The 21697-nt window shown below is 35.1% G+C and overlaps 1 protein-coding gene across 2 annotated transcripts in view; it reads left to right on the forward strand.

Moving 5' to 3' along the window:
* Positions 1-8946: 8946 nt before the first annotated feature.
* Positions 8947-21697, forward strand: part of LOC106669863 (scavenger receptor class B member 1) — a 142154-nt gene continuing 129403 nt past the window's right edge. The window contains exon 1 of one of the 2 annotated variants that reach the window (XM_014399680.2): positions 8947-9142. In XM_014399680.2, coding sequence (XP_014255166.1) covers positions 9122-9142 — 21 coding nt within the window. In that variant the 5' untranslated portion in view covers positions 8947-9121. Of the gene's footprint in view, positions 9143-13028; positions 13255-21697 lie in introns of those variants that run through there. The other variant, XM_014399679.2, reaches the window with a different exon arrangement.

Below are 21697 nucleotides of genomic sequence, written 5' to 3' on the forward strand. Positions count from 1 at the left end.
CCGACCAATGTCGTCTTAATATTGTCGGGCTAAATAAAAATGGCGAAGTACTGACTAATTTTTGCAATCAATTTGATTCGGTTGGTCGGTATGTCAATGTTGGCAAATTGACAGTGGTCGGTTAACGACTAACACTTTTTTAAAAACACAACTTTTTTAAAAACTTAATTAATCAGTACAATATACTGGTTAATAAGATGATAAACTTGAGGAACTTAGGAGAAAAAGGCTCTCGGTTAACGGGAGCCAAGAGGGGATGCTACTATTAAGTTAGCATTCCTGGTTCCTGGAAATTTTTATGCTAAAATATATAGTTGTCAACAATTTTACCACCTAGAGTTATATATAAGAAAATTCCGCCCTTCATTTGTCTCATTGTTTTTATCAATAAATATTTGTTTATGCTACGTTTTAAATTGGGAATATCGATTAGACGTCAACACACTTAATCCTTAAACCAAAACAAGGATAAAGGATTTTTAAATGATTAATTTTTACGGAATTTAAAATGTTTAGTAAGTCTCATTTGAATTCTGAAGCAATACAATTCATTAGTTTCATCTTTGTTTTCGTAATTGCAATTTTCAGTCTTAAAAATGCCAATTAATGCTGAGGATGTTGTACGTGGAGTGGGGCTTGTTGTTGATGGACGTTCCTACAGGTATGCGCCGATGGCCGTCGACTTTCCTACGAAACATTGCGAGAAGTTAGACGTTTTCGAGAAACTGGATCCTACAATAGAAGGCCCGGTTCTGGATGCTTTAGGGTAACACGGTAGGAATGACCGTTTTTTGACTTTGAGAATTTTGCGAAACCGGCACCTTAGTCGTTCAAGCGATTCAACAGCTCCAGAAAGTTCGAGGTGCTCAAATTTCTGGACGCACTGCTCGAAGACGATTAAATCAGTGTGGACTGATGGCTTTTCGCCCCGTAAGAGGACCAGGATTGACCAGAATACACACATTTGCACGGCTCGCATTTGCTCGAGAGCACAGCCATTGATCGTTGGACGATTGGTCTGCTGTACTTCTTACAGATGAGTGTAGATTTGCTCTACGATCTCCAGATGGGCGTGAAAGAGTGTGAAGAAGGCGAAATGAAAAGTACGAAGCTTGTAATTTTTCCCTGAGCCAACCTTTTCAACGTCCAGTGATGGTGTGGGCTTCAATGGAGAGTCGCACAGAGTTGGCCGTTGTTCGTGGAGGGTCTTTGACGGCCATTCACCCTCAAAAATTTGTAAGAATTTGATCACAAAAATGTATACTGTATATTCAATCTGCTCAGAGGAAAAGTATAGCGGCACAATATTGTAAATAAACACATCACTAATGGAACTATTTCTTCATTAGTTTATTATCATTAGGAATTGTGGAACTTTAATGACTTATGGCATTTCAAGGCTAAAACTCACTATATTAAAATATTTGGATATATTTAGTGCAAATTTCCACCCATCGATGCTTAAGATCGGACTATTTTTCATCATTTGGGTTTTCTGAAATGGGAATTACAAATCAATTAAACAGGATGGGTAATTAGATGACTGTTACATCAGAGCTTCTTTTCCTATTTCTTTAGAATTGATTTTGTAGGGGAGGAGAATGTAAGGACACCTGATTTTGATGCTTTGATGTTTTCTAATTGAAGAAACAAAATGGTATGAAATTAGGTAGTAATAGGAGAAAAATTAACTGAAACAAAAATACTATTCACACCTGAATAACAATTTAGTGACGATCATTTCTGACGCGTTTGAGTGACAATTATGATAATTATTTTGATTTCTGTTTGTTGACAGCGAGTGTTGACTGACCTCCTTTATTAAGTGGGCAGTACAGAGACGAAAAGTACGAACAAAATCATCATCAATTTTCCTTTGGACACTGTTCAAAATATACAATGATCTTCGCTTTGTACATTTAAGAAATGAAATTTGATTGTCGATTTAAAAGTGTACCACGTTAGTGCATCGTCAAAAGGGGAATTTGTATTTTTATCAGATGGCGTGATCTAATTTACGCAACAAAGATTGCAGAGCAGAACAACACACTGGAAATGTGACGACCTAATTGTATACAACTTTAACGCGCGTATTTCTTTTTTATGAACTATATTAAATAACTATGTTGTGCAACAGTTATAAATATTTTCTTGAAGCAAAAGGGAAACAATACCTACGCGGAACTCCTACGTACCTCAAGGGACATTAAAACTGTAGTGTAAATCTACGGCATACTTTGGACAATTTATTTCCATAAAATATATTTTTAGAATTCATCTCCATATCTGCTTGTCTCTTTTTCCTCCAACTTTCTATCTATTTTACTTTCTCCGTTAGTGTATCTGCCTTTTCATCATCTTTTTCCTCTCTTCTTAGTCTGTCGTCTTTCTGTCGTCTCATCTTTCTGTTTGGTCTTATTATCTTTCTGACTCACCTTTAAACCCTCAATCTTTATATTTGTATATATCTCTTTTGATAGGTTTATTATTTTTGTTTCTCTCTGAAACCTTTTTTTCCGGACATCATATATATATATATATATATATCGGTACTGAACCGATAGTACCGATTAATTAAAAGACAACGGATCACAACTCTCCCCGTCAACGAAATACTCATATACAACTCCATTCTCAACCCGACAAGGTCATATAGCATAGAACTATGACGTTCAATTTAACCTTCCCATATCCGCATCCACAACTCACAATCACGAATCCTAAGATCCATTGTCTAAAACCCGTTCTATTTTCAAACGCACCATCTACAACGACCTAAATGTTCTCCTCATAAAAGACGTTACCGCTACAAAAAATTCCAGATTAACCTCCACTTCCATTCTAACCCTGAGGTGCAACAACTTTTCTCCCGATCACTTCGCATAATCCTCGACCTCTAAAGAAACCTGCTCTTAGATAGTGAGAGTGATTATAATTAATCGATGCTTTAGGAGTGCTATCTCTTGATTTAATGTCATGTACTATCTCATTTATGCATGTATCTAATTGTACATCATTAAAAAATTAAATCATTTGATTATAATGGATAACTGATATCTGAATGATAATATAACCCAGCTAGCCTTCGTTGACTTTGAACTACTTCCTCTAGACTAAATTGTCATTTACTTTCATCTCTTTCACTTAACTTCCCCAATTCAATGTGGGTTTCAAGGAAAATCCACTTACATTTGTGAATACAAATGGATTGTGAAGAATTAGAACTTGTTCAATGAAGGCCTACAGGTTCTCGACAACAATGCTATTTAGAAATACGCAATTTTTACCGTTTTAAAGTTTAAAAATATGAAGAATTTTATATGAATTACAGAATAACTTGAAGCCCGCGCAGGTGCCCCTTATGCAGAGAAAGGTTGCTCGATGTGTCCCACATAAAAATTCCCTAATCCTCAATGCGTCCAAATCCACCGTTGGGTCCAGGCAACTCCTCAATTACCTCCCCAGCATCCCACGTCTCATGTTAAATAACTATACCATTCCCTTCTGTCCCTCGGTTAAAAACCTAGGAGACCAAAACCTTTCCTGGCATCCTCACATTTCTCAAATTTCCCGCCATTGTATCGCCTTCCTCAGCATATTTCGTCGGTCTTGCCTTCTCTTACCTTTCTCCACCCGAACTCCTTGTATCTTCTCCTATGCTTCCCTTCCTAGTTTATAGCTGTGTAGCATACGGTAATCTTTCGGCGAGGGGGGCGCGATTAAATTGTTGCGTAAGATTCGTGTTCGGCACCCCACGGGGGTCCCGGGTGTCGGGGTTGTATTCCCAACTTAACTCCTCCTTCCCAGCACAGTATTTCCTAGGTTGCTTTCTTTTACAGTCCATACACACTCGTCGTCTTTCTTGCATCATCCAGTGCCTACAATTCAACTACTCACATCACACTCGTATCACCCGCTCATCCCCAACTGACCTTATCCTTCCGCAACATACAGCCCATACCTTCGAAAGATCCTTTCTGATCCGGGCCCTAAACTCTGGAACTCTCTTCCCCTTTCTATTCGTTACGCCGCCTCCATTTCCTCTTTTAAATCCCACCTGTATAGCCTCCTCCTATACCTCCAAACAGAAACTTTACGTTAATATTTGATATTTTTGTTTAATATTCTTGTTATTTTTTCTTATGGCTTGCCTTACTTGTATATAAGATTAGTCACCTGATATTATACACCTTTTATACGTCTCCCTCTCTCACTCTCTCTCTCTCTCTCTCACTGTATCTATCTATCTAACCCTCCCCCTTCGCCACGATCTTTCTTCTCTGTCATTCTTATCTATCACACCAAATATAGGCTCAGCGAGAAATCGGAAATCGCTGATTACAGATAAATATACTAATTTAAGAAAAAATGAAAGAATTTTAACCTCTAATATTTATCAAAGGATTTTTTTCAAAATTCGCAATGCATGCGATAATATGTACAATGACATACTAAAATCGATTAGATTAAGAAAATATGGGATATTTTCTCTTTCTTTCTTCTCTCTCTCTGATACACATACACACACACACTTTCCATTTTCCATCTCTCCCCTTTCATATGTGTCGTACGAATGTCTAACTTGCCATTCTTATAAATCACCTAGATAGATGTAGATGTAGATGTATTTGTTCAGGGTATGGTATACTGCGCCCTTTGAGAGCTATTGTATCCCCCGTTCTCTGCCTAAAGCACATCGGTGAGTCCTATTTCATCAAGAAACTTGATTAATAGGCCAGGTTTTAATGGTTGAAGCTCTTCTATGGTCGTCACATTATACATCCCAAAACATTTCCTCCTGCGGGTTAATGTTTGTTAGTAAATGTGTTGGTGTCTCTTCTGCCTCCTTGCAGAATCTACATGTGCCATCTTGAATTGTTCCAATTTTCTTTAGGTGTCCATTTAATCTACAGTGTCCTGTTAGGAATCTTGTTAGGAATCCTGTTAGGATTCGCAGTCTGTTCCTGCTTCCTTTGACACATTCTGTGATTTCTTTCTTGCCAAAATTGGTTAGAAGATTCTTGGATTGTCTTTGTCCAATGAGTGAATTCCTTTGTTCCTTCGTTCTCTTTTTGTCCTTTTATCTGAGATTTTCGTTAATAGTGTGGATTCCTATGCCACAAAAGGGTTCGGGTCCTATCAGCGGTGTGGCAGCCCCTTTCCTTGCAAGGGTGTCCGCTTTCTCATTGCCTTCTACTCCCATGTGTCCTGGGACCCAGCAGAGGCTGACTTTATTCTGCATACCTAGTGTGTTTAATTTGTTTTTGCAGTTCAGCACCATCCTTGAACTAATGATACTTGAGCTTAGTGCTTTGATGGCTGCTTGACTATCTGACATGATAGCTATATTCTTGTTTTTGTATCCTTTGCTTAGATTGAATTGGATACATCTTTCAATTGCGTGAATCTCAGATTGGAAGATACTAGTGTGTTTTCCCGTGGGTTTTGAGTATTTGGTTCCGGGTCCAAATACTCCTGCCCCCTTACCTTCTTGTGTTCTAGATCCATCTGTGTACCAAAGGATGGTGCCATTTTTAAAGGAGTTATTTCCCTTTCCTTCCCATTCCTTTTTGGTGCCCTGATGTATTCGGAATTTTTGGTTAAATTCAAACATCCTGTTCATGTCGTCTCTTGATAAATCACCTAAGTTAAATATGCAGACGTTATTCTTTTATTAAAAATAAAAACAAAAAATAAGAAGAATAAAAACAAATAAATGATTTTAAACATTTTTGCATTAATTAATATACCCTCTATCACTATCAATACACTTCTCCCAACGTGATGGCATGATCTCTATAAACTCTGAAGAGTTTTCAGTCTTTATTATTAACAAATTCTGTAAAAAACGCATTTTCTAACGACTGTTGATCAATTTTATGCTGTAAAACGTTGTCCAGGCGTCTGAAAAAATGGTAGTCGGTAGCCTAGAGAATATCTAATAACCAATATCCCATAAGTTTTCGTGTTATCACATGTGAGTCACGGAACCGAGCGTTGTTGCGTAACAGAATCGGCCTTTCCCGATTGAGCAAAGATGGCTTCAATAATGCCAATTTTTGGTGCATTGCTTCAATTTTAGAACAATACATTTCGGCATTGATTGTTTCGCCAGGATTCAAGAAGCTGTTGTAAATCAGCCCAAATGAAGCCTACCAAAGAGTCACCATCACCTTTGTTGATGAGTTGGAATGGCTTGGGAAAATGTGGTTGCTCGTTCTTTGTCCAGCCACTGTCCAGGACATCTGTTGTAGAGAATCAACTTTTCATCACAAGTAACAATTCTATCCAAAAATGGTTCGTTTCTGTTTCGGCAAAAGGAGTGCTGAGCAAACTTCATACCGAGGATTTTTCCATCGTTTAATACAAGACAAATCCAACTTTCGAGTTTTTTCACCTTTCAAATTGCTTTAAGGTGGTAAGCGACGGTCGGTTTGCTAACTGTAAGTTTTCGAACAAAAGCTCTGGGACATTCTACAAATCCAAGTTTGCAGAACATCATCATCTAGGGGAGAAATCCTTCCACCTTTGTCTTCAAGGCAGAAGTCTACCTCTCGAAAGTTTTAAAACCATATCTGAACAGGCTCTCACTCACACTGCAATCATTCCAGAATTAATTAATGTTTCTGGCCGTTCGGGCACCGTAATTAGGCCATATTCACGCGTTGACATCTTAGTAAAGGTTGAGTTATTCCAAAGTAACGAAATGCTACGTATTGAGATAAGCAAACATTTCTGTTTGGAGGAGGATTAAAAAATGTTGACATTCGTACAAAAGGGAATTGATTACAAAAGATCCATCAAACATATACATATATATAAAGAGGGTAATTGAAAGACATGAAAACCTGCATTACATACAAACACACGCACGCACACACATACATACACACACACACACACACAAATATATATACAGGGTGAATTGCTACTCGTGCTACAAACTTCTCCAGTAGATTCTTCACCCTAAAATGAACAAAAAAGTTCATATTGTCCATGGTCCGATTCTCAACCATTTCAGAGTAATTTCGCTTTTTATCGATTTTGAAAGATATCACGTCCTGGCGTCGGAAAATCGTGATATCTTTTAATCTAAACATTTCTCTTAAAATCTATAAGCACCGTTGAAATCCCCGTTAATTTTTAGAGAGAATCAAAATCATAATTCCATTGAAATTTTTTAATTTAATTTAATGCCCATTTAGTATGTAATGCTTAAGAAGTTTACAAACAGCTAGAAGGTCAAGGAAGAAAGACCCAAACGTTTTGCCACCTTCATCTTCTTATTGAAAAATTAACGGGGATTTCAACGGTGCTTATAGATTTTAAGAGAAATGTTTAGATTAAAAGATATCACGATTTTCCGACGCCAGGACGTGATATCTTTCAAAATCGATAAAAAGCGAAATTACTCTGAAATGGTTGAGAATCGGACCATGGTCAATATGAACTTTTTTGTTCATTTTAGGGTCAAGAATCTACTGGTGAAGTTTGTAGCACGAGTAGCAAGTCACTCTCAAACATTAGCAATCCTTGAACCACCATTTTTTCTCTTTTTGTCATCAACATCTTGGTCTCACAACCACTAAATAAGAAAATGACGAGTGCGTTGGAAGCGTTATTAAATCAGGTAGTTTTCCTCAAATTTGCTGCCTTCTGAGACTAAAATTAGAAACTCTGGATTACTTTATACACTTTCCGATTTACACAATTTTCCACTCTTTTTGTAGTTCTGGCTGAAATAAAACACAAAAAATTAGCCCAAACATTTTGCCACCGTCATCTTCTTATTGAAAAATTAACGGGAATTTCAACGGTGCTATTAGATTTTCAGAGAAATGTTTAGATTAAAAGATATCACGATTTTCCGACGCCAGGACGTGATATCTTTCAAAATCGATAAAAAGCGAAATTACTCTGAAATGGTTGAGAATCGGACCATGGACAATATGAACTTTTTTGTTCATTTTAGGGTGAAGAATCTACTGGAGAAGTTTGTAGCACGAGTAGCAATTCACCCTGTATATAATTAGACCTAAAAATATTACTATGAAAGAAAAAAATATATGAAAAATTTGTAAGGAAAAAATCGTAGCACATTAACAAAAAATTATAAATTATGACAGACAGGGAGATAGACAGGAACCAGGAATAGACAAACAGAACTGAGGTGGGCCGGAGGTACCCTGTATAATTTTTCTCCAAAAAAAGGGTAACAATTTGAAACCAGACTAAAAACGCGTAATTTGTTTCTCTCATTGATTCAAGAGATCCACCTAAAAAAGACACCCTGTATATATAGAGTCTGGTCGTATAGATGTCCGGAAAAAAAGGTTTTAGAGAGAAACATAAAATAATAATCCTATCAAAAGAGATAAGTACAAATACAAAGATTGACGCTTTAAAGGTAAGTCAGAAAGATAATACGACCAAACAGAAAGATAAGACGACAGAAAGACGACATACTAAGAAGAGAGAAAAACAGACGATGAAAAAGCAGATACACTGAGAAACACACAAAAACACACACAGAGAAAATAAGATCGATAGAAAGATGGAAGAAAAAGAGACAAGCAGATATGGAGATGAATTCTAAAAATACATTTTATGGAAATAAATTGTCCAAAGTATGCCGTAGATTTACAGCACAGTTTTAATGTCCTTTGAGGTTTCGTAAGGGTTCCGCGTACATATACATATGTATTACCACGTATATATATATATATATATATATATATATATATATACATATGTATTACCATATATATACGCGTACCATACATGCATTTGTCGAGTAAACCATTTGACCTTCAAATTGTTCATAATGTCTAAGAGTCAACAAAAAATAGTAAGAACGTGGCATGACGTAAACAAAAAAAAAAGATAAAACTTTTTCAAGAGTTGATAGCTCTGAATATCGCTAATCGTAATTCCTTAATGGATTGCCACCAGTTGACAAGATGCAAAGATTGTGTGCTTATGATATTTAATTACACCGGTTACTTTTATCCCTTGGGTGAAAGAGACGCCGAAACACCGGGCCTCTTCTGTGACCACTCGGAAGCTCAGAATAAACAGGTGTCATCCGAGTTTTTCGTGGTTTGGAAATAAAAGGATCAATATGGTCATTAAACTACCTAAGGTCAGTGTAATTAAATTAATTATGTACTCCTCTTCGGGCCGAAGAAGAAAGTTTGTTTACGAAAATTTTACACTCTGTCCCATTTTAGGTCACAGCGATATTCAAATCAATTGAGTTAAGAGAAAAACATTTCTTTGATCATGAATAACATTCACCGTTATGCTTGGTGTAAATATTAAAACTATCAGCTTTAAATTTAAGAACAAAAGGAAAATTACTTAAAACAACATTAGACTCTTACTCTTGGATGTGAATAAATTAATTTGTATGCTGCAGAAATATAATTGTACGTAATTATCTTTTATCTTGGTTATTGCAATCGTCATCGTCACTCCCAAAATTTTTTTTGTAAAGTCGTAACGACATACATTATTTCTTTTTGGTAATAATTGTTTATAATTTTATTCTAATCCAAACAAAAAAATTCAAAGTAAAAAAAATCCCAAAATAGATCCCAAATTGAAAAGTTCTGTCTTTTAAGAAAGATAGAAGGTAGAAATTAAATCTGTTCTAGTAGTAGGAGAAATGATTCGCAATAAACCAAAATATATTGTTAAATAATTGTGGCAACACTAAAAAATAAACTAAAATGAAATAAATAAATCAATAGCTAGTTAGTACTCATTTATTCAACTGCATGAAATTTGTGTATTTCCTATGTTCAGATTATATATAAATAAATAATAAATATGAATATTAGTAATTAATCCATTATAATTCGTGGTCCGATTGACCAAATAACATCTTTCAATTAATTAATCTTTATGTAAGGTATTGGTTGAAATAAAAATCCAGTGTCACGAGCGGGATGATCCCGCTTTTATCATTCGCACTTTTTAGGGAATTTAAAATGTTTATTCAGTCACATTTGAATTCTGACGCAATAAACGGTTTAGTTTCAACTTTGTCTTCTTAATTGCAATTTCTAAACTTAAAAATGCCATTTAATGCTGAGGATGTTGCTCGTGGTGCGGCACTTATGATGGTCGTTCAACCAGGTATGCGGTATGTCATATGCCATGTCCACTACGAAACTCCGCGAGACGCCATCAGGCGTTTTCGAAAAACTGGATCCTACCAAAGAAGGCCCTGTTCTGAAAGCTCTAGGGTAACAGAATCACAGGATGACGGATTTTTTGACTTTAAGAATTTTGCGAAACCGGCACCTTAGTGTTGTTCAAACGATTCATCAGCTACAGCAAGTTCGAAGTGTTCAAATTTCTCGAAGAAGATCAGTATGGATTGATAGCTTCCCCCCCCCGTAAGAGGTCCAGAATTGACAAAACACACAGAGTTGCACGACTCCCATTTGCTCGAGAATACAGCCATTGGCCTTTTGACAATTGGTCTGCTGTAAAGTTACAAAAAATCACGTTTTAGACATTTTTGTTTCCAAATTTTTCGTTGTTTTCCATTCCTGATTTGGCACTATTCGTGTTTTTTTTAGTCCTACGTTCACTCTGAACTTTGGAAGATAGTTTACAACCAAGAAATGTGTTTCTTAGAACATAAATAAAAGAAAAAAATTATGAAACATGTCAAAAATGAACATTTTAAAAACTGTGATCAGTTCATAATGATCCCTTAATCTCTTGAGGTATTATATATATATATATATATATATATAGGGTGTTCGGCTACTCGTACAAACTTTGCCGTAGATTCTACATTCAAAATTGAACCAAAAAGCCCTAATTAATTATGATCTGAATCTCAGCAGTTTCGGAGTTATTCCACTTTTTCTGATTTTTTAAGATTTCACGACCTTGCTTCAAGTAAACAATGATAACTCCAAAACTAAAAGGTTTTGAACAATTCCGTTGTACCACTGAAAACTACGTTAAATTTCCAATAAGATGTGATCAATAATAAACTTGTAAACGTTCGGGAAATAAGTGTTTTAGTAGCGAGAACTTTGAAAAATATTTTTTTTTCAAAGTTGAAAACCTTACTATGGTGGTTATTCAGATATCGTGAGATGCGGTCGGGTGTGATGTAGGTTTCTCACGATATCTGAATAAAGGTCACCAATCTCTACAAACTTACTATGGTGATTATAAACTACTATTTCCAGACCTAGAGATCAGCAAATTTCAGAAAACGTACTCCATTGTCCATCCCTTTTAGTGGTGTAATTTTCTTTTTTAATTAGTTTTTTCAAAGATGAAGAAATTGATGGAGGAAAGGAAAAAACCGTGGCTAACAGATTGGTAAGGTGGAATATTAAAAAAAACAAGGTAATTTTGAATGAATTTATTAAACATTTTTTTGATTTGGGATCGAAACCGAAATAGTGCAAGTGTTTACTTATTTACCAACACGAGTGGAACTTTGATTAAAGGATTATTGTATTATTTTCTCTGGAATAAAACAGTTTTAAGATTCAAAACGTTTTTAGTTAGTGATATCTTGTTAACACTATGGCTCCTTTTTCTAATGAAGAATACACCCATATACATGTCATGTATGGGTTTTGCGGATTTAATGCGACGGCAGCACGTCGAAAATACATTGAGAAGGGTGGAGAGCATTTGGAATCAAAATTAAAGAAACGTTTAATAAATTCATTCAAAATTTACTTATCTTTTTTATTGTTTATTATTATTAATCGTTCGAATACTTCAACCACGGGTTTTTCCTTTCCTTCATCAATTTCTTCAAAAAAGTAATTAAAAAAAGCAATTGCACCACTAAAAAGATATTAAATGGAGTACGTTTTCCGAAATTTGCTGGTTTCTAGGTTTGGAAATAGTAGTTTATAATCACCTTAGTAAATTTTTAGTAAAAAACAATTTTTCAATGTTCTCGCTACTAAAATGCTATTTCACAAACGTTTACAAGTTTAGTATTGATCACATATTATTGGAAGTTTAACGTGGTTTTCAATGGTATCAACGGAGTTGTCCAAAACCTTCCAGTTTTGGAGTTATCATTGTTTGAAGCAAGGTCGTGAAATTTTAAAAAATCAGAAAAAGTGAAATAGCTCCGAATATTATTCAGAAATCGTGAGATGCGGTCTGGTGTGATGTAGGTTTCAGAGAAATATTTTNTTGGCACGATAAAGAAAATGTTTTTCTGAAACCTACCTCACACCAGACCGCATCTCACGATTTCTGAATAATTATCGATTAACGGTCACTAATCACCACATAGCTCCGAAAATGTTGAGATTTGGACCATAGTTAAGTAGGAATTTATGGTTTCTTTTTGAATATAGAATCTACTGGCAAAGTTGGCAACATGAGTAGCCGAATACCCTGTATATAAATTATTTCTTTGATACACCTACGACACAATAAAGTATACAAGCATATATACTTAATCTAGAAACAATACCACCACACTAAAATAAGTGAGATTTTATAATTGTGAAAATAGTTCAAAATCAAAAGTTTAAATTTTTTTAAATATTCGGGCTTTGTTTTTTGCTTGAATTAAAATTATTTGAGCGTGGGCGTGATTACCGAGTTGCAATGTAAGAAAAATTGTTTCATTTTCGGCAAATAGAGCGTGCAATCTCTCCAATTGTGAAGGGCTAACGAGTAAAATAATTTTTCGTTATGTCATTGTTTATTAAACAATCGTGGAAATAATGTAACAATTATATCCACAGGTGGGGAAGCTAAAGGGAGCGCGAAGTTCATTGCATTTGTTACGTCTTTCCCAATGGAATTTACGAAGCATTACAGAGAAATCAGTTAGGTAATGAAGGTTTTTCCCTTTGAAAAAAAAAAATTCGAAAAATAGTAAACTGTTGCATAAAATTATTAAAAATGGTTAATAAATGATTCCAATGAGAATAGAGGTCGTTCGTCTATTACGGATTCTCACTATTGCATCAGTGAAAGGAAAAAAACACCGGCTGGCCGCATCCTTTTGTTTACACGGCGTTTGAGGATTAACAGCGTGTACGTCGGAATAGTACAAGTGGAGAATTCGAGATTCGTAAAAATTCTCGAATAATTCTAAAACCTGTATTGCAATTGAATCATAATGTATTCCGGATATCACCGGAGGTCTGTGCGGAGTGCGGGGAAGAGGAAAAAGCTCGGCCCTTTGTTCGCGTAAAGTTCGTCGCTTCAAAAATGAGAAACAATACGCCTGCAAAACGTGTAAGTCGCACTGTTATCACTGCTAGTACGATTCAAACATAGAAAACAATACAATTCTTACCTAGATTTGGGACAACATTTTTCTCCTAACTTAAGCTACAGCTTTTAAAAATGTACTCTATACGTCCCGAGTAAAATCCACCGCATTTAAATTCTTATTTATACATATCGGTAAATATTGCCAGTCAATACAGCTTATTATTTAGAACCGGTTAATAAATTCATTACGCTCTAAAAACGATTTCCTTGAAAGATATCAAGTTGAAAAAAATCTAATAAACTTGTACAAATTAACGATTTTCTAAAGTTTTATATGAATGATGGCAATAGATTAAAACACCATAAAATAAGTTATTTATGTTTATTCAAATATTGTTACATCATGTTATGCCTAATCTGCACCGATTAAACTTTAAACGCGATATAGCACTGCAATATTTTCTGAGAAATAGCAATTCCTTATCTAATTTTAAAAATAAATTACATTTAAATAAGGTTTAATGAAAGCTAGGAAAAAATGAACTAACTGCAATTTTCCAGATATTATGATTGATTAAGTCGTGGACTCTTAATAAACCTGTTTACTGTTGATTAAATGCTAAATAAAATTAATTATGTATTGTTTTATAATAGTTATTATCCCGTAGAAAAACAGAAATTATGGTTTTTCTTGTAAGTAATTCACTGTTGTTCCAAGAAGAATCTTCCTTTAATTTTTTCAGCTCATTTATTTCACCTTTTATTGAGTTGGCATTAAATTTACACCTCATTTCAAAACGTTGTCATTTGTATTTATGAAAGTTGTAAAGTTGTTTTGGGTAATAACTCTCTATCTATCTATATCTCTCTCTCTTTATCTCTCTCTCTCTCTCTCTCTCTCTCTCTTTCTTTCTATGTCTCTGCCTACTTATTCTATTTCATTCACCCTCTTCCTGTTTATCTCCTTCTGACGATATTTATTTATTTAGAATATGTCTCTCTCTCTTATCACACAGGTACACCCTCTCTCTCTCTCTCTCTCTCTCTCTCTCTCTCTCTCTCTCTCTCTCCCCCTCTCTCTCTCACTCTGTATTACGTTCTTTTCTCTCTTTCCTCCTCTCTCACTTCCTGTTTATCTCCCTCGCTATCTCTCGAAGTATTTATCTATTTCTCTAAACTACGTATCCCTCTTATTTTCCCTCATTTTCTCGATATATGTGTTTGTAATTCCTCCTCTCCTTCTCTTATTGTACCTTCCCTCCCTTTTTATCTCTCTCATAAATCCGCCTCTTTCTTTCAATATATCTCTCTTGCTCCATACTTTTTTCCCCTTCTCTGTTTACCTCTCTCACACACACTCTCTCCTCCCCCCCTCTCTCTCTCTTACTCTCTCTCTCTCTTACTCTCTCTCTTTTTATGTCTCTGCCTATTTATTCTGTCTATTCCAGTCACCCTCTTCCTGTTTATCTCCTTTCCACAATATTTATTGATTTAGAATATGCCTCTCTCTTATAACACACGTACACTCTCTCTCTCTCTCTCTCTCTCTCTCTCTCTCTCTCTCTCTCTCTCTCTCTGTTTTCTTCTCTGTCATTTCCTATTTATCTCTCTCGCTATCTCTCTTTCTCTTGAAATGATTATTACTCTCTTTTTCTGGATATATTTATTTCCTCCCTCTATTTTTATATCTCTTACTCTTTTTCTCCTTCTTCATCTCTCTCCATCTATCTCTCGTTGTATTTCTCCCTTCTTTTCCTCCCTCTTTATCTTACTTTCATTATATATATCTTTATTCCTCTTTCTCTTCCTCTGCCTATTCATCTCTCCCTCTTTCTCCCACTTTATGTTTCTTTCGTTTTTTCCTTTCCCTCCTCAACTCTCTCTCTCTTTCTCTCTCTCTCTCTCTCTCTCTCTCTCTCTTGATATTTATGCTATCTCTCTTTTCTTTTGGATGTATTACTCCTCTCTTCCCCTCTCTTCATATCACTAAATCTTTCTCTTCCTCTTCATGTCTCTCTTTCTTTTTTTTCTCTCGCACTATTTCTCTCCCTTTTACTGGTTTACTTTGGTTTACTTTAAAATAAGTATGTTGTAATATAACTATAAACATCCATTTAATTGAAAATAAAGAACAAAATAATTGTGTCCGGTTTTTTGTATTTAAGACAAAAGTTTTGTGTATAATCCACGAACCTACTATCAGATTAATTAGCCTTTTCTTTCTATTTCCGCTACTGTGTATATAAAGATACAAAAATATGTTTAAAAAAAGAAAATCGATTAAATTAATCAACGATCCGCAAATCATTTAAAAGTAGATTTTTTAAAAATAATTTTTACTAAGGGGTCGGTTACCTCAGTACAAATACTATCGTTTTCAATTCAATAACCCTTAATGGGTTGGGTCAATTAGCGGCTCTCTTTTTGATTAAAACAATCTTGATTTTATATAATTAATTGTTGTTCTAAACCGCAATTTTTTGTGTGTGTATATTTACTAAACATTTAATCATTTAAATCAGGAAGGATAAAAAATTGGCCAGTTTTGTAACATGTAAATGATGAATGATCTCTCTTCTTCTTTGTTAACAGTTAAGTTAAAATTTAGTTGTTTATTTGTTTACGATTTAAAACTGGATTTCTTTTTTTAAAAACTAAAATGTCAACTTATTTAGATTCACTAGTTTTCGTGGTCCACTTGACCAATTAATATCTTTCAATTAATTAAGGTTTTTAGTTGAGATAAAAAAGTCAGTGAGCGGATGATAACTCAAGTGGTAGAGCAGCGGCTATCTAGCCAAAGATCGTGGGTTCGAATCCCGCTCGTGACACTGACTTTTTTATCTCAACTAAAAACCTTAATTAATTTAAACTTATTTAGATTGTTAAGTAAATTGATTAATAAGTTTTTTTCTGATTGGGTTGTCAATTATCATTTCTAAACCAGGATCAATAATATCTTTTTAATTACTAAGCAGACTATTTCGTAAGTTGTAATATTTTTATTTTTTAGGGCAATTCTGTAAAATTATTAAACTACGGAATGAGATAGAACTTGACTCAAAGCAGACAAAGTCCTAAATTTAGATTTCAGTAGGTTTATTATGTCACTTTATTGGTTTATATTATTAATTTGCAACCTTTATGAGACTCATTTCGGCTTTTAATTAACTTTTTATCTTATCCTCTTGGTTACATTATTAATCATTCATCGGGCTAAAAAAATAATTTAATATATATCTATTTTCTTTTAATTTTTAAAAATCTCCTCTTTTCAAAATACGCCCGTGAATTATTGAGTTGATTCTTTGGAAAATGTGTGAGCCTAAAGGGGCGGGGTCCAGTTTCAACGGCTCAGCTTTTTTCTACTTAGCTTCTATACTTTGAAATTTTAAAAATGTCCAAAGCAGTTTAAAAAAATGTATTTTCCAGAAAAAAACAAGATCCCTTTCCTTTTTATTAATTTTAGAATTATTCTTCTGATGTCTATACTATTGTTTTGAAAAGTTGATTAGGATGGAATTAGCCGTTTTAACAGTCTGTGTGATATCTTTGATTGTTTTTTTGTTTTTTGCATATTTTCATACTTGAGGACTTGAGAACCTAAGACATAAATGAACAATATATGTTTTCTTTTATTATAAAGGACGTAAACACAAAAGAATAAAATATACAACAAATATTCAAGGGAAAAAGATTCTAATATATGTAAAACATTTTTAATTTGGGTTGGTTCGGTTTGAAAAACCCCCTAAGGTTGACGTGACCCTTTCGCGTGGGAAAATCCTTCGCGTGATAATGGCCGTGATTTTTTCTAGCTTAATCTTAAGATTTAAATATGTTTCTTCATCTATCCTTAAATAGTTGTGTCGACCGTTATTAGCTTCTATACGGAGAATAGTCTTACATGAAAATACGCTTCTCCTTTCCAACTTTTGCATCATGCAGTCGGTTTTACATGTTTTTTCACTCACGGTTCTAAGCGATTTGTTGCCAATAATAAAACAAGGAACATTCAATGAGCCGAATGTGGCCGTGTTGATCTACCCCTGGTTGATATAACCCGATACAGAGGTTGAAAAATGTCGCGAAATGCCATGAACATTGATTTTGTTATATCGCGTTTGCCTTAATTTTCTTGAAAAAGAAAACAATCACGGACTCCAGTATGAATTTCTGTTAAAAGTTGCATTTTAATATGACAATAGTTTGAAGATTTATTGTAAATTATTTCAATTTGATATTTTATTGTTAAAATCAACGTTGACGTTACATAAATACGACAGTTTTTAACGGGTTTTGTAACTTTTTGTCACCAGGTCTGAAATGGCTTTGTTTTCACCTGAACACGAGTAGACACGAAACTGGAAATACTAGTATTATAGAGGTTCCGCCTATTAAAAATTATTACTAATGTACAGCAATAAAGTTGCACTTAAATGGCCGGCTTAGAGGGCAAGAAGTGTAAAATGAAAGCATCCGTGCAACGACGACTGTATTTAGAGTTCCGCAAGACGAAAAATAAAGCGGAAAACCATTGTCATAATTAAAAATCGCCTCACGGATTCCTCAGAAATAAACAATGTGCCAATGTCCAATATGACATGCTTTTGCAGAGGTATTTTTAGCTTTTTGATACTAATACAAAACACTATTTTCATTTAACACTGTCAGATACGTAGTTTGGTCGACAATTTACTCGTATACTCGTCGTGTTGGTACGTCAAACGCTTTCAGGCATTTCGCTACCTTCAGTGTTAAGTCTGGATGACACGACAGCTAGAATATCACGAAGCGATCAGTTGAATTGTGTAATTTCTCTGACTGACTGTGATAAACCTGTAATTTGGTTGTTAACGAACCCTGGTGTTGCCTAACCTCGCCGTTGGTGTGCCAGACGTCGGCGTTTCAGTGTGTTTTTCTGACCCTTGTGATTTCGGGAGACTATGGCGGAACCTTTATCAGAAGTGTGTGGTGGTTAGTGACCGTTAATCGATATTTATTTAGAAATCGTGAGATGCGGTCTGGTGTGATGTAGGTTTCAGAAAATCATTTTCTTTATCGTGCCAACGTTTCGATCTTTATTGAGATCATCTTCAGGGCCTGGGATTTACAAACATTGTTTACATATTACAATTATATTTTGGATGTGGAAAAGGGAATTTGTACAATGTAAAATATATTTTATATATTCAATCACTTTTCCACATCCAAAATGTAATTGTAAATATTATGTAAACAATGTTTGTAAATCCCAGGCCCTGAAGATGATCTCAATAAAGATCGAAACGTTGGCACGATAAAGAAAATGTTTTTCTGAAACCAAATCACACCAGACCGCATCTCACGATTTCTAAATTTAAAAAAAAAAAACCACTTTATCAGAAGAAGGATTTTCAGTATCATCGGATCATGTTAGGTTGTATGGGTAGGTCAGACGTATTAAGTGAGTAAAGGGGTTTAGTTTGATCGGTAAAGGATCTTAGAATAGGTTAAAGCAGTGGGCAGTTTCTGCAACAACCTCGAATATCTGGTTGAGAGTTGATTTACATCCAAGACAGCACCAGGGTAATACTGTGTGTTGGAATGAGTAATGCGATGGCTTATTGACAGCTGAGAGCAACCCCGAAAGACGAACGGGGAATAGTGTCAATAAGTATCTCAATGAGCTAGCGGATTAATAGGAGCCATTGTAGTATTTTGCTGATAGTAAGCAAAGGATAGAGACTAGGTCGATAAGAGCTTGGAAGGGTTTTTCTGGTATCATGAAAGAAAATTTTCTTAGAATGGGGAAATGGATTGTAAGTACGAAGTTTAATAGATGCGTTATAAAGTCTTTTTTCGGTAGTTGGGATAGGATGATGATAATGAATGGGTCGTAACCTGGGCTTTACTTTTTTGGGAGGTTTAGGACAGCCTGCTTGACTTCTTCAAGAGAGAATTGTTTAGTAGGGCAAGAAAAAATATTCTATTTCAGAATGGAGAAGATCTTAGCTGTCTGATGGAGGATGTAAACTGGAAAATACAGTTGAACTATGAATTGGGCTTTGTTCTCTTGAATTTGAACCAACGACCTCTTTGTGTGGGGCCTGGATATATTTTTCTGTTTAAGGTTTTTTCTAGTGCAAGTCCGTAGTGAATCTTCTTCGCGTTATTACATCAGTCGTGTCCCTACACGTGCTGAAGGTTAATCAACTCGCAAGCCTTTTTTTTAAAGAATCATTCATTCTTTGTGTCTAGATGATCAATTATTTAATTAGTTCATAAAAAGCTAAAAGGGGACAATCTAGGATGTTTCGGAATTTTAACACCTTCTGTGGCTGGTCAGTGCGTTATTACATCAGTCGTGTCCCTACACGTGATGAAGGTTAATCAACTCGCAAGCCTTTTTTAAACAATCATTCATTCTTTGTGTCTAGATGATCAATTATTTAATTATTTCATAAAAAGCTAGAAGTGTACATTCTAGGATGTTTCACCACCTTCTGTGGCTAGGTCAGTGCGTTATTACGTAAGTCGGGTCCCTCCACATTTGCATGTTAATCAACTCGCAAGCTTTTTTTAAAAGAATCATTCATTCTTTGTATCTAGATGATTAATTATTTAATTATTTCATAAAAAGCTAGAAGTGTACATTCTAGGATGCTTCACCACCTTCTGTGGCTTGTCAGTGAGTCAGTGAGTTATTACATCAGTCGTGTCCTTACACGTGCTGCAGGTTAATCAACTCGCAAGCCTTTTTTTTAAAGAATCATTCATTCTTTGTGTTTAGATGATTAATTATTTAAATAAATAATACTTGAAGTGGGCAATCTAGGATGCTTCGGAACTTTCAGTGGTTGGTCTGGGCATCGTTACATCAGTCATGCCCCTGCACGACCTACAGGTTCATCACTCCGCAGCCGTTACACGACATTCACAATTAAATATTTCATGGTTTGTGCAATGACGAACTAACTTAAAATTTCCTCTTTCAATTTAATTGTTTAAAAATTCATTCTCAAACATTCATTATTTTAAAAAAATCATGTAAGGAGGACTTTCATTTGGGTTCATTACAACGCAGACTACAAGAGGACATATCACGAGGATGACTTATAAAATGTCAGCATTGCGTAGTGGTTGGTCTGCGTGTTATTACATCATTCATGTCTCTATATGTGGTACAGATTAGCACCTCGCAGATCTCATCTTAATATTACACATTTGATCGATTTTATATTTTGAACCTTATATTAATAATATTCTGAAATGATTGTTCTAATGTTAATAATGTAATTTTGCAAGTTTTTGGGTTTATATTTTCTTAAGTTGTTTATTTCTTCCCAAACTTAACAGTTTTCCTACACTTACGTTGCAGGGGAGAGTGATGTAACTAATGTACAGTCATACGTAGGGACAGTCGCTATAAACAAACATTATAAAAAGAGGAGAGGATTTCATTTAAACAGGTAGACAGCTCTGAGCAAGCATCCCTTCGGGTTAGCAAAAGGTTAGTCTTTTTTTGTCAATCTGAACTGATTCGTTTTTCTCAATTTTCACAATTTTATAATGTAAGACACATTCCATATTTAACTATAAATTGTACTGTTTTTCAAGATTTTCATATCTATTTTTTTGTTGGAATTTTGCTTTTAAACCCAACACGCTCGACCTCTTTGTCACAAGGTTTTCTGACGTTTGTGTTGACTTTTAATGAACCTGCTTGAATCTTTGATCTTGAATTGTCTCTAACACCCCTTGGGCACCTGCAACCCCGTCGCCTAAACCCTTGCTTTCAGGATGATCTTACAACCCCTTTAAATGGCCGTATAGAATTAGCAGGGATACACCTGAATTATGACAGTTCTTTCAAGCAGTACGGTCTCGGAATCAAGGAATTTCATGTCTGATTTTTGGGACTTGGTCGCTAACAGTTCTCCAGGTTAGAATTAAGTAGGTTGTAGATTTTTATGGAGACTACAATCATTCCTGATGGTCAAATAATTACAGATAAATAAATTCAACACCTTATTACTATATAGTAGGTTGAGATGGGGAGTTTGTGTCCGAGAGGATCGAGGTCACGATAGCTCAAGTGGTAGAGCAGCGGCGTATTGAGCTGAAGTTCGTGGGTTCAAATCCCGCTTGTGGCACTGACTTTTTCATTACAACCAAAAACTAACATAAAAAGATTAATTAATTGAAAGAAGTCATTTGGTCAATGGACCCCTAAATATAATGGAGTTTTTTAGTAGTAGAGTAGTTTGTCCTTTTCCTGCCAGACGTTTCGGCATTTCGCCATCTTCGGTGTGTCTCTTTTTCTAAATACTCGAGATGGCAGGAAGTTGTGTCGGAACTTCATCAAGCAGACCATAGGTGAAAATTTCACGATAATTTCACGATAACAGGGTAATTTCTGCCCCCCCCCCAAATTCTTTTATTGTTTTTGGACAAAACCCGAGACACATATACTTTTATTTTT

The sequence above is a fragment of the Cimex lectularius genome, unplaced genomic scaffold (genome assembly GCF_000648675.2).
Source record: "Cimex lectularius strain Harlan isolate CLEC.00 unplaced genomic scaffold, Clec_2.1 scaffold76, whole genome shotgun sequence".
Classification (NCBI taxonomy): domain Eukaryota; kingdom Metazoa; phylum Arthropoda; class Insecta; order Hemiptera; family Cimicidae; genus Cimex; species Cimex lectularius.